Below are 14557 nucleotides of genomic sequence, written 5' to 3'. Positions count from 1 at the left end.
ACCATGACCCTTCAGAGACTATTTGACTATCCCCCCGTGTTCTGTTTCTGAACCAGTCTGGGTTTGGAGTGGAAGAAAACTGAATCAGCTCTGTCTTCTCTCTTCAAAGGGCCTGGTTGAGACCCACTACCCCGTCCTTGTGGGTAGGTTGGTAGAGACCAACCGTGTCCCTGTAGTGAGGCGGAGTTCGAACCCCCCCCCACGTCCCTGTGTGTATGCTCTATCCCTTTCCTCCCTTTCTCGATGATCAGGCCTCTCTTCACACACGAGTTGCCCTTCTTGGATCCCCAAAGTCATGCTTCCTTTTAGGTGTCCTTCATGCACCACAAACACCGGTGCCTGTACCACAGCAGGGGTCAAAAAAGGGTTTTGAGGGAGGTGGGTGAATGGATTTTGAAAATAGGGAGGTGGTGTTATTTTCTCTCCCTGTGGCAGTTCTGGGTATAGATGGGTTGGGGCCGATGGGGCTGCTGTGGTGGTAGGTGGGGCGTCATTATTGTTGGGCCTGCCCTCTCTGGTGTCAGATGGGGCTCCAGTGACCACCCCCATCATGTCAGGTTTCCTGTAAGGGAGTGCTCTCCTGATTTCTTCAATCGCCCACATGCCTATTTTTAGTTCTGCCTCTGCTTTCTCCCTATGTTTTGTACCTTCCTTTGTGAATAAGTGGTTCTTATTCCTTTCAATTTCACTTTCTATCCCTTCCTTCACTACTTCCTCTAATTCTTTCTCCATAGTGAGGAGTTGCCCTTTTGATGGGGCCGCCCCACTAAGGTAACCTGCCTGCGTCCATTTTAGCCTCACTTCTTCCCAGACCTTTTTAATGGCTTTATATTGTATTCTCCCCCCTGCTCTGTCCTTCATTCTCTGATCTAAGTATTCATTGAATTTGTGTTTGGGGACGGTGGTCGTGGCCATTTTGTAATTAAGCTATATCTGGATCTATTCTATTTTTTTTTCCCGTTTTCCAACAATATTTCAGCTATATCCTTTTGGAACCATATATTAGTATATTCAAGCACTCCTAAAATAATTGGAATAAAGATTTTAGGAACTTTTTCCAAAAAGTTATTTTTGGTTTTCACTTTTTCGATTAATTAAATACTTTGCCAAAGTATTTCGGCAATATCCTTTTGGAACAATATATTAGTTAATTCAAGCGCTTCTATAATAATTGGAATGGCAATTTTAGGAACTTTTATTCAAAAGTTATTATTACTTTTAACTTTTTCGATTAATTTTAACTTTTTCGATTAATTAAATACTTTGCCAAAACATTTCAGAAATATCCTTTTGGGACAATATACTAGTATATTCTAGCGCTTCTAAAATAATTATTTAATTAATTCTAGGACTCATTTTTCTCAAAAAATATTATTATTACAATATTCAACTAATTAATTAAATACTTTCCCAAAGTACTTCAAACGTGTTTTTTTTGACAATATATTAGTGTATCCTAGCACTTCTAGAATAATTATCAAATGATTTCTAGTCCTTAAGGCAAACCCAGCAGCACGAGAGGGAAAAAATCAAGTCAACTTATCAGCACAAAATAGCTGCTTCACAGCAGCTCACACATTCTGACTCGGCGGTCACTTTAAACACAGCCTCAACTTAGCATATGGCTAATTAGTAGCAATCGGTCTCGTGGAACGTTCAATCACTCACATTAATTTGGAGAGTTTCAGGTTTAATACCATTACTCCTAGTTCAAGCTTAGATTTCTCCCCGATGCTCCTAGTGGAAGAATATTTCGACTAGTCCCAGATTACTAATGCGACTTGAATCCCGAAATGTCAAGCTTAGATTTCTCACCGATGCTCCTAGTGGGGTGCCATTTCCACTAGCCCCAGATTACTAATACGACTTGAACAGATTACATTACATTTCAACACTTCATCAAGCTTAGATTTATCCCCGATACTCCTAGTTGAAGAACAATTCAACTAGTTCCAGATTACTAATACGACTTGAACAGATCAAGCTTAGATTTATCCCCGATACTCCTAGTTGAAGAACAATTCAACTAGTTCCAGATTACTAATACGACTTGAACAGCATCAAGCTTAGATTTATCCCCGATACTCCTAGTTGAAGAACAATTCAACTAGTTCCAGATTACTAATACGACTTGATTTTATACTTCGCAGATATCTTTACACAATGCCTTAGATTCTAAACAATTCCACATAAATTTAACAACAATTCACACTCACCCCAGTAATCCTGATCACAATTTAGATATTGGCTATCATACAATATACAGATTTTGATTAAACAGGCATCTGCTTACCTTATAGTTTCGAGCTCTTTGATCAGTTTCCTGGGTGAGTTGAATCGCGATATCTCCTTCGGACAGGTCACCTCTCCTTCTGGAATCTTTCTCCCACACGTCTCCTGTCTGATCAATTTTCTATGGACCGAATTCAAAGGTGTCTAAACCATCCTCTGCTTACCAAGTTTTGTTGATAAAACGTTTACTGGAGACAGGAGATCAAGTGGAGACATAGGACGAGGTGGATATTTGTATAATAAGGCCGTTTTATTCAAGTGTAAAGATATCAGGCAAAGCGTGCAGCACGGCCCCTTCTGTCTGATTCGTATGGAATCGTCGGGAAAGAGGCCGCTCTAAACAGTTCATACAGATTATATAGGCAACAAGCAAAGTAGGTTGATCTTGTAGTCTGGCCTTCTGATTGGTCGATCTGGGTCGTGGGTAGTCCTGATCAGGCCTGGTATCAACGTTCCATTGGTTCTTGAGATAATTCTTTGTCTTGTGCTCCAACCTTGAGTTGTGTGTGTCTGTGGTTGTCATGGGGGAGGGGAGTTGTGTGTGTCGGTGGTTGGTGTCTAATGAGACCAGCATATGTCCAAGGGAAAGAGGGGGTGTGTGCATTTTGTATAAAAGATAGCTTATGTTGAGAAGTTGTTATTACAAGTTTCCAGTATCTATTACAATTTCTTACAGTCATGACTACATGGAACTCTATTCCACATCAAGTAACTGACACAAGCAGTAAAATTAGATTTTAAAAAAGAGATAAAAATACACCTTATGGAACAGCCGGGACTGTGAAGCCAACATAGGCACAGACACATGCATACACACACACGATAACATATGCACTATACACACACGTACACATAGATTTTGTATTGTAGCTATGTGGTGGTGGTGGAGTAGGGGCCTGAGGGCACACAGTGTGTTGTGAAATCTGTGAATGTATTGTCAAGTTTTAAAAATTGTATAACTGGCTTAATTTTTCTGGACCGCAGGAAGAGTAGCTGCTGCCTATGCATAATAAATACAAATACAAATGAGATGTTCGATGAGCAGGTGTCCATATACTTTTGGTAATGTAGTGTATATATATCTACACAATAATATAGTATCTAATTTCACATAGATGGCTTTGAAGCTTTTACCTGTTTTGTGTTATTAGTGTATTGCACTAGACAAATGTAGGCTCTGTTCATGTGTGTTAACTCTCTTGACTTTGTTTACTCAGGCACCTATTGAAAACAGAGCTGGGGTCATTTTTCACAGAATACCTCCAGGTAAGTGATGTTACTGCTAAATGGTGAAATAATATAATGGATAGATTGTTTCTGATTGGGCCATAATATACATTTTTACCAATGCTTTTTTTATTGAACCTCTCTGTCACTCAGAACCAGTTGCTGACAAAGGGCATGGTCATTCTCCGGGACAAAATAAGATTCTACGAAGGTATTTGTGGTGTCTTACTTTTCATAGAATTTTAGTAGATGTGTTAACAGTGACAGTAGAGAGAGCAGTCAGTGCTCCAAATAAAAATAATTGAACTGAAGCTTAGGGTTTGTCAGGGTTACCTTTGTCAGGGTTACCATTGTCAGGGTTACCATTGTCAGGGTTACCATTGTCAGGGTTACCATTGTCAGGGTCTGTGATGTTCTGTGCTTAACGCACCAAAGTCAACTGAGGCCATAGGTCCCAAACTGCTGTGCTTTGTGAGATTATTTTAGTACTAACAGTAGTTGGTTTGCTCCTCCTTTGGTGTTAAGGTCAGAAGTTACTGGACTCTCTGGCAGAGACATGGGACTTTTTCTTCTGTGATGTTCTCAACATGCTACAGGCCATCTTTCACCCAGTACAGGTATCACTCTCCTTCCTCATCTCTCTCTCACTCTATCTCTCTGTCTCTCTCTGTCCTGACTCTCCTCTAACCTGTTCTCTCTCTCTCTCGCTCTCTGATTCTCTCTCAGCAGACAATAAAGAAGAACATTCTCTCAGGGAATTAAAGCTGCATTTTCATAACCCTACATCCCCCTCGCCTCACCCTTCGCTCCATTCCTCTTTCTACCTCTCCCCTTCTTCTCTCCTTTCTTTCTGCAGGGTAAGGAGCCTAGTGTGAGACAGCTGTCTCTGCTCCATTTCAGGAACACCATAGTTCTGAGTGTGAAGCTGGAGGATGCTCTGTCTCGGCCTCGCGCCCGCATTCCCCCCTCCATCACGCAAATGCTGCTTATACTGCAGGCATGTACAGAACACCTCTCTCTCTGTCTTTCTCTCCCCTTTTCTCTGTCTCTTTATGTCCCTCACTCACACACACACATGCACGCTCTGACCTGTCTTCTCTCTCTCTCTGTAGGGTGTCCATGAGTCGCGGGGTGTGAGTGAGGACTACCTGCGTCTGGAGTCTCTGGTCCAGAGGGTGGTCTCTCCTTACCTGGGCACCCACGGCCTCTACTCTGGAGAGGGCAGCGTGGCACACTGCTCCTGTGTGCTTGGTTAGATACATATACTGCCCTGTTCACTGTTCTTCCACTACGTTTTCCCTCTCCTTTACTCTCCTTCTCTTACACACTCTGTCCCTCCCACAGAGAATCGTTTCCAGTGGTGCTGGCCTAAGCAGCCTGTGGACCAGCCATCTAAGAACCCTGTGGTTCGTTCTAAGAGTTACAACATCCCTCTCCTCCTGACGCCCGTGGCAGAATACGACCCTGATGCCAGCTCGGTGGGCAGCGGGGGCATCAGACGCCACTCTGCCTGTGAGATCATCTCCTGCCTAGAGGAACAGGGCCTGGCCTACGCCGACATTGCCTCTGGAATTGACCCCTCCACCTCCAGCGCCTCTGCTAACAAGCTCTGTGTGGTTCCACAGTTCACAGGTAGGGCCTCAGTCCTCCTCACTAGGTCCTTACTAGGTTAGGCTATGCATACACTACAAACTGTAAACTTCCAGAGGCGCAGGGTGGAAAAGTTGCCATAGTAGGAAAAATAAGAAAAATATTCTTGCCAGACTGATTGATCCTAACCGACAACCTTCCCTCTGGCAGGAACTATGGAGTCTCCTCTCCCCTCCCCCTTAATCCCCCCTCTCCACTCCCCAGGACCCCTCCACAGGACGGAGGTAACAATGACCCTCACAGACATGGTCAAGGGTGCCCCCTCCTCTCTCCCCAGCGGATCTTCCAGCCCAGAGACCATCATTGGACAGGTGCTGGAGTCCCTGGACACAGATTTAGATGGGATATTCATAGAATTCCCACCCTGCTGCTCGGAGTCAGTGGGATATGGTCGGGAGAGCAGGCAGAGCACTGTGTAGAGAGGGAATCATGGGTAGAAGATGCGCCTTAGGCACACATGTGTAGGATCAGCTTACCCTCCCCAAATATCTTAGCTTAGACATTGGAGGGAAGTCTTTAGGCTAGAGGCAACCTCGTCCTTATAAGGATTTTGTGGCTAAGTGCACTCCATACTTCTCTCCACAAGATACCTCTTTTTAGTCAGCATTTCCTTGGAGAAGAAAAAACTAACTTTTGTAAGCATTTGATTCGATCTGATAATGTCTGCATTTTTTGGGATGTGTTTTGTTTTGTGTGTTTTGAAACTTAACTCTCACCACTATGATGCCATAACCTGTGGGCCCTTGGATTGTGTCTGGGTTTTCTACAAAAGCTTGGGAGAACTGCAGTTACCAGAAAAGCTTTTGGAGTAAATAGAGTATGTGAATATGATTTGGTCACATCTTGCTCCTCATTCTAAGAACCTGCATAGTTCAGTATGTATTAACCTGGCTTGTCCCAGCTGTATGTTCCCTCTCCCCTCTGTGATTTTTCACTGTCATGCCAAACATGTATGGCGTGAAAATGATAGTCAGAGATGGCTAAAATACATCTGGGACCGGTCTATCATCCTCTTTTCAAAGGTCATAAAGCAGTCATGTTATGATTTACTTAATAATGAAATGTAATTGTTTGTTTCCTGTTTACATAGGAAGAGAAAATGAGGGTTTAATGATATTGAATGTTGTATCATTCACTGTGTTGTGCGGCACTTCAACTGTAAATACATTTTTGTTTTTTAGGACAGCTAGATATTGTGAAGTAAGCTTTTTAACTTAACTTGTGTAAGCTTTTTAACTTAACAATAAGGCCTTTTTAACTGAAGCTATTTTTATGATGTTTTACCTCAACCGTTTTTGTATACTTTGCTTTTTTTAAAATCTGTAATTAGAAGTTTTTATCCATGATTGTAAATTATCATTAATTTGTGATATCAGATTTTAATAAAAACTTCAGTGGCTAAGTACAGATTTCCATTGCCTTCTTAAATAAAATGTTATTTAGTCCATTGACTTAATTTAATCAGAGAGGAAGAGGCAAAGCGAGAGGTTTCACTCAGGGCAACAAAAAAATAAATCTGTCCGTGAAAATAAACCCATGAAGTAAGGAATTTTTGTATGGCGGTCAAAGACTGTCAAAAACAAATGTAATTGCTAATTTGCTACGTGAGGAAGTTTCATAATGGTTAGAGTGTTACTAATGCACTAATATACAGTAAGTGGACACACGTGGCATTTAAGCAACTTTGAAAAAAATGAGTTGTGCCTGTTGTCATAGAGATAGATAGAGTACTCATCATGGATATAACCCGTTATAGGTCGTTATCAACAAAACTTCACAAAACAGTGCAGTGCCTTAGATTTGGCTGCTGGGGGCAAAGAGACCACCAGTTCTGCTAAAACCATTGACAACTGCATGCCGTTTTCTAGAGATTATTAAATAAATGTTATGACTATTTGGTTTTAATATCACCTCTTGAAGAGCAGTCAGAACACCACATTTCCGATTATTCCACATTTAGTTCCATCAGAGTTATGCACCAAGTAACTGCATGCTTTTCATGATCAGTAAACAATTGATCATGTAATTTCAGATACTAGAGGGCCTATCCATTTGGCATGTAGCTAGCTAAGCAAAGAACATTTAGCTTGCTTTATCAGAGATTAGGCTTTTGAAAAGAGCTTGACATCGGCAAACCCTCGTCCTGGTAAAGTTGTCAGTCGAACTACGGTCATCACCACTATAGATGGCAAGCAACTCAAACAATATTTGTATATAGCCATCTAGTTTATCTCCTTAAAGTTAGTTCGTTAACTAGCCATATTGAGGTGATATGTTAGCTAGCCAATTCGACGTGGTAAATCAATCAATGTAGCCTATCATGTCTGTTAGCAGGAATTGTGATTAAATACGCTCTTAAAAACAATGTTGAAAAGGGGATAATGTTAGTTAACTTTGCTAGGTAGGCCTACATTGGTTGGAGAAAAAAGTACATTAGGTCTACTCACCACTATGTTTAGCCAACTGTACAAAGTTTCAACCAGTAGTTTGCTAGTTTGCAAAGTAAACATTATCAGCTAACAGTAGCCTACATCTGCAAATTTCACCCTTCTCCTGCTTGACAGGCAGAGGCCAAAAAGGACTATACATACTCCGGTATAGCTCACTTTTATTTTATATCACTCAAATATCCAATTAATGGCGGTGGCCAATATTGAGCGATATCGTGAGGCTATACCATCACATATCTGAAATTACATGATCAATTGATGTTTACCGATCACGAAAAGCATGAAGTTACTTGCTGAATTACTCTGATGATAGAGCTAAATATGCGCAATTGTTTTGCATGGAATAATCAAACATTTGTAGTTCTGACTATGCTCTTGAAAAGGTGATTATATTACAACCAAACTGAACAAAAATATAAACGCAACAATTTGAAAGATTTTACTGAGTTACAGTTCATATAAGAAAATCAGTAAATTCATTAGGCCCTAATCTATGGATTTCACATGACTGGGAATACAGAAATGCATCTGTTGGTAACAGATTCCTTAAAAAAAAAGTAGGGGCGTGGATCAGAAAACCAGTCAGTATCTGCCTCATGCAGCACGACACATCTCCTTCTCATAGAGTTGATCAGGTTGTTGATTGTGGCCTGTGGAATGTTGTCCCACCCCTCTTCAATGGCTGTGCAAAGTTGCTTGATATTGGCGGGAACTGAAACACGCTGTCATACACGTCGATCCAGAGCATCCCAAACATGCTCAATGGGTGACATGTCTGGTGAGTGTGCAGACCATGGAAGATCTGGGACATTTTCAGCTTCCAGGAATTGTGTACAGCATTATCATGCTGAAACATGAGGTGATGGCGACGGATGAATGGCGCGACAATGGGCCTCAGGATCTCATCACGGTATCTCTGTGCATTCAAATTGCCATAGATAAAATGTAATTGTGTTCATTGTCCGTAGCTATTGCATGCCAATACCATAACCCCACCGCCACCATGGAGCACTCTGTTCGCAACATTGACATCAGCAAACCGCTCGACCCACAAGGATGCCATCTGCCCGGTACAGTTGAAACCAGGATTCATCCGTGAACAGCACACTTTTCTACAGTGGCGATTTTAGCATGTAAATCTTGGTGGGGAAAACGCAACATTTTTTTTTAGATGCATGCCAGCAAAGCCAATACACTACATGACACTAAACAATACATTTATTGCACTATAACAGTGACAAATGGTGCCCACAAACTGTTAGTTCCTACATAAAGCTATCCTGACAGCAGAGCTTTCCTTTCATAATATAACATGCCATTTAGCAGATGCTTTTATCCAAAGCGACATACATTTTTACAGAAGGGCGGCCCAGAAATCAAACCCACAATTCTGCCATTGCAAGCACCATGCTCTACCAACTGAGCCATACAAGAAAACAGAAGAAGAGAGATGCACCATGTAGTGAATCCTTACCACCGCTACACCTGGCTATCAGCGGAGACTTGTCTGGCAGTTCATTCAGCTTAATTTACTGCCTTTTTAAAAACCATAGCTGACTTGTTTACACAAATATGGTTTCTACTGACTTCTTGTGGACATGAGTTTTGACTTTTGAACTATACACAAACCTTATTACGTTTATGTTCAGTAGATTCATAATGTTTGTTCTTATATCATTAACACTTAGCTTTTAAGTGCAAGCATACGAGCTGTGACGAGGTAGGCCTATTCGTTCAGCACTTTCAAAATGGACAGAAATTCAGATAGATGTCAGATAATTCAGCAAGATTTTGAGGCCTTAACTTTACTCTTCTCTAAGTCACCACACAGAGACAGACACAAAGACACAAAGAGAGAGAGAGAGATGCGGTTAGCCTACCATTTGAAGTATTTTATTAGGTGCTCTAAAAAGTAAGGAAAATACAATTACGAGGATCCCCTTTTATAGACCATATACCAACGCACAGACAGCACAACCCTGGCTATATCAACCGAAATTACATGGGTCTATTACTAAACTTCTTGTTGAAAGAGAATACAGTATTTGAATGGGAAGGAACTGTCACTGGCAAACATGGTTACAGACCCAAAAACATGATATAGTGTCCCCTCCTGGTGAAGAAAAACACATGAGCTAATTATAATACACAAAGTAAGCAAAACAGTGAAATGCATCATTCCAACATTGCCTAAAATTATGAATAAGATACTAATGAGAGACCTATTTAAGCAATATAACAATTGAGATGTACAAACTATGGCATAAGGGAACGATGATTGGATAAGAGGTAAGACGTCATTTCGTTTAAGAGGGGTCATAATACCCATAAAACCTAACACTTAAAGGGCTGTGTTATGTGTAGGCTTACCCTGGCGTGACGTTTTGATAACCTTGTAAATCTCTTTCGGACAAGATTACTTTTATCAATATTGTAACGACCCTGGGTTTATAAGCGCGGAAATCGACACTGCCGCACGAGCATGCTTTTGCGACAGTCGATAGCGCGCCGGACCTCGGGCTAGAAGGTCGAGGGTTCGAGACCCGCGCCCTGCTGTTTCATTACAATATATTAATCCGCTTCTTGATATGCTACACCTGTAAAAGGGATGGATTAACTTGGCAAAGGAGAAATGCTCACTAACAGGGACGTAAACAAATTTTTGCTCAAAATTTGAACATTTCAGGGATCTTTAATTTCAGATCATGAAACATGGGACCAACACTTTACATGTTGCGTTTGTATTTTTGTTGATCGTAGTTAACATTTATTTAACAACACCTTGAAAACGGCACCAAATTGTCAATGCTTTTAGCTGAGGATCTCATTGCCCCTCAGCAGGCAAATCTAGCCCTCAGCACCTTATTGTGACGTTTTATTGATAAAGTTTTAGGACTAATGCCCAACTGAGCATTCTACTCAATGCATCCACATTGGGCGGTGATGAAGATTTATTTCTAAAGTGCATTACTGTGGCTTGAAAACACGATGACATTTCTAAAGGCAAATAATTAGTAGGAGGAAACCTTTTGTCGCCAGATTGACTTTAGATGCAGTATAACGTTAGCTACTGTGGGAGTTATTGTCACATATAGGGACATATATAATACTATAGAGCAAAAACATGTGTACATCAGACCACAGGAGGAGAAGGCGACACTTAAGTGCATAGGACAGCTGGACATACTAATGTTAGAGGGACACATAGTCTGCTGGTCCTAATAAGGGCAAACATACCAAAGAGCACACCAAGCTAAACATAAGTACGAAGGCCAAAGACATAGGCCCATAGGATAGATGGACATATATTATTTTTAGGACAAGAAGGGGTCCTGCCACCATTATAACCTAACTGAAAGCAGATATGGGCGTTATTGGGCGTGAACAAGCAGGAAGCTTAAACTAAAAGATAATGGTGGCAGATGGACTGAGGGAAGGAACTTCATTTGCATGTGGGATGGACTCATATGCTGTATGTGTATAAGAACACAGCCAGTGCTAAGAAGGGTCGGCTATTCCGCGGACCAGCACGGTTCTTGATAACTTGTATTAAAAGCCAATATTGAATTCACAAGTTCTTGTAAGAGTGTTATATTTCTGAGACGATTCTCCACGACACTACCTAACTACGATTGAGGGGAGACCTCCAGATTTTAACTAGCTAACATTAGCATTGCTATCTATTTTTCACAAGCTTTGCTAGCTAATGACAACATTGCAATCTGTCTAAAGTAAATTTGACAATATGATGATGGCAAAGTTGTTTCCTACAACATATGTGCCTACTTTAGCAATGTCATTATATTCCCAAGCCCCTATAGTATACTTTAGATGAAACAGTCACTAGCCCCGGTTTAAAGTCTTTAGCCCCGTTCTACCTTCGAGCATCAATATGGCGGCTGAAAAACGTTGTTCTACAAAGGGTTGGTCAAAAAAAGCATTGTGATTGATTGAGACATATTCTAAACCATACTGTAATATTCATATGTGTAAACATACTGAATTATAATTGGATGCATTTTACAGCCATATCATACTGTGCTATGATTGGTTAAAACCACCCAAATGGTTAGGTCATGGTCAGTTTGATCCTGGTTGGCGATACGTTAACATGCCAGTTATAGCTAGCTAATAAAGAGCTACTTTAAGAAATATCCTGTAGTAATGCATTTTATTATTTTGTACAAAGTGTGCAAAACAAGACATGGTGTCAGAGTAAAAGGTCTTAAAAGATGGATTTTTCTGGAGTTCCTTCATCTCGAATGGACTGGGAGTCTACAAACTTACTTACCCGATGCATGGCGTATATACAAACAGCATGTGGAGCTAATGTTCACGGGTCCTCTGAAGGAAAGAGGAGAAGAGGAAAAGTGTAGCTACCTGCTCCTCTGGATCGGTGAAAAAGGGAGAGAAACACTACGATCGTTTTGAAGCATATGTTGTGCCGAAGACCAATACGATATTCGCTAGGTACAAATTCCATGAGAAAGTACAGGGAGCTAGCGAGTCTTTTGAACAGTTTGTGACAGAGCTGCGTCTGCTTGTGAAAGACTGTGATTATGCAAACAAGGATGAGATGGTCAGGGACCGTATTGTATTTGGAATACACTCACCGCGAGTGAGAGAGAAACTTTTGAATGTTGGGTCTGAGGTAACGCTGGACAAAGCTATCGACATAGCCAGATCTCACGAGCTATACCACAGGCTCAGATGAAAACCATTTCGCGCTGCAGCACGAGCGCATCACGTGAACAAGCAGTGCATGCAGTCAGGCAGACATCAAAGCACACCTCCGGTGCGCAGAGAGCGCGTTTTAGAACGGAGAGAGACATAACTCCAAAACAGAGAGACACAGACTCAAAACGCACCAAAACATGTGGATATTGTGGATACAAAGTGCATGGCGAACAAGGAAATTGCCCAGCTAAAGGCAAACAGTGTACTAAATGTGGAAAATGGAATCACTTTGCAAAAGTGTGCAGAGCTTACCGTGGAAAAACAGTACACACAGTGAGTGAAGATGAAATGTCAATCAAAGAGTCAAACGCTGATGAACTGTTTATTGATTCAGTGACACAGAAAAGTCAAATATCAGAGACAGAGCAAGCCTTTGCTGACATTGAGATAGGAACACAAGGCACAAAGCTAAAGTTCAAACTAGACACTGGTGCACAAGTAAACATTATTCCTCTGAATAAGTACCGCAGCTTGACATCTGAGTGAGCTACAGCCCACCACGTGCAGACTGACTGGTTATGGTGGTGAACAGCTCCCAGTAAAAGGCACATGCACTTTCAAATGCAAATACAAGGAAAGTGACATGATGTTGGACTTTTATGTTGTTGACAATAGAGCACCTGCAGTGCTAGGTCTTAAAGCATGTTTAGACATGGACCTCATCAAGCTAGTTTTATCAGTGACAGCACCAGTAGAGACAGACAATGTACTGGAGGAGTTTGCTGATGTTTTTAAAGGAATAGGATTATTCCCAGGAGAATGTACCATTCACCTTGACCCAGACGCAATCCCTGTGGTTTACCCACCGAGAAAGATTCCCCTTGCTCTCCGTGCCAGTCTGAAGAAAGAGTTGGAGAGCATGGAGCAATCTGACATAGTCACCAAGGTTACAGAACCGACTGACTGGGTAAACGCGTTAGTGGTGGTGGAGAAACCACGCGCAGGCAAGCTCTGAGTATGCCTCGACCCAAGAGACTTGAACAAGGCTATCAAACGCCCCCATTATCCTTTACCGACGCTAGATGGCATCACACACAAGCTAGCGGGAGCACACTACTACAGTGTCATGGACGCTAGATCAGGCTACTGGGCTATCAAGCTCACAGAAGAGTCATCTAAGCTCACACCATTCAACACACCGTTTGGACGCTACAGGTTCCGTCGCCTGCCTTTTGGGATTATCTCAGCCCAAGACGAGTTTCAGCGAAAGATCGACGAAGTGTACGAAGGCCTCGACGGAGTTGTGGCAATTGTGGACGACATCCTTGTCTATGGTCGAACCAAAGAGGAGCACGACCGAAACCTCTGCGTGATGCTGCAAAGGTCCCGCGAGAGAGGAGTCCAGCTCAACCCCGAGAAGAGCACAGTCGGCGCTACAGAGGTCAGCTACTTCGGACATCTTCTTACAGCGACTGGAATCAAGCCAGATCCACAGAAGATCTTAGCCATAAAAGAAATGGAGCCACCAAAGAACCGTGCAGAGCTGGAAACAGTGCTTGACATGGTCAACTACTTAGCCAAGTTTGCACCCAGCCTCTCCAATGCTAATGCACCCCTGCGTCAACTGCTAAAGCAGTCCAGTGAGTTTCTCTGGGACAAGCAACACGACATTGCTTTCCAGAATGTGAAAGACTTGATCACGAGAGAACCAGGACCAATCCTTGCCTACTACGACCCCGACAAAGACCTCAGACTCCAAGTGGATGCGTTGAAGTATGGACTAGGTGCAGTGCTACTGCAAGAAGGAAAGCCCATCGGCTACGCTTCCAAATCTCTCACAGACTGTGAAATCAACTATGCTCAAATCGAAAAGGAGCTCTACGCCATTCTGTTCGGATGTAAACGTTTCCATCAGTACATATATGGACGACAAGTCATTGTGGAATCCGACCACAAGCCCCTTGAGTCAATTATGAGGAAACCACTAGCCACAGCCCCGCCAAGGCTACAGAGAATGATCCTTCAACTACAAAAATACAACTTCACAATCACGTTAACATGCCAGTTATAGCTAGCTAATAAAGAGCTACTTTAAGAAATATCCTGTAGTACTGCATTTTATTATTTTGTACAAAGTGTGCAAAACAAGACACATACTAAAAAAACGTTTAGCATGGGTACTCCTATAACGCAAAAATGGGCATCTTGTTTTCCGTTCCATCTGAGAATTTCCTGCGCATCCAGTGTCCCTTCAGCCCAGC

At 42.0% G+C, this 14557-nt stretch overlaps 1 protein-coding gene across 1 annotated transcript in view; it reads left to right on the top strand.

The window, feature by feature from the left end:
- The window catches only part of LOC120066364 (proline-rich protein 5-like), a 33999-nt gene extending 27431 nt beyond the window's left edge, over positions 1 to 6568 (top strand). The window contains exons 3-9 of the mRNA XM_039017681.1: positions 3510 to 3558; positions 3673 to 3730; positions 4045 to 4136; positions 4376 to 4516; positions 4632 to 4770; positions 4864 to 5151; positions 5320 to 6568. Of these exons, the coding sequence (XP_038873609.1) occupies positions 3510 to 3558; positions 3673 to 3730; positions 4045 to 4136; positions 4376 to 4516; positions 4632 to 4770; positions 4864 to 5151; positions 5320 to 5588 (1036 nt within the window). The 3' untranslated portion in view covers positions 5589 to 6568. The remainder of the gene's footprint in view (positions 1 to 3509; positions 3559 to 3672; positions 3731 to 4044; positions 4137 to 4375; positions 4517 to 4631; positions 4771 to 4863; positions 5152 to 5319) is intronic.
- Positions 6569 to 14557: the final 7989 nt, after the last annotated feature.

This window comes from Salvelinus namaycush, chromosome 21 (assembly GCF_016432855.1).
Source record: "Salvelinus namaycush isolate Seneca chromosome 21, SaNama_1.0, whole genome shotgun sequence".
In the NCBI taxonomy this organism is placed as follows: domain Eukaryota; kingdom Metazoa; phylum Chordata; class Actinopteri; order Salmoniformes; family Salmonidae; genus Salvelinus; species Salvelinus namaycush.
The sequence above is the reverse complement of the archived record's forward strand: the minus strand, read 5'-3'. Positions and strand labels throughout refer to the sequence as shown.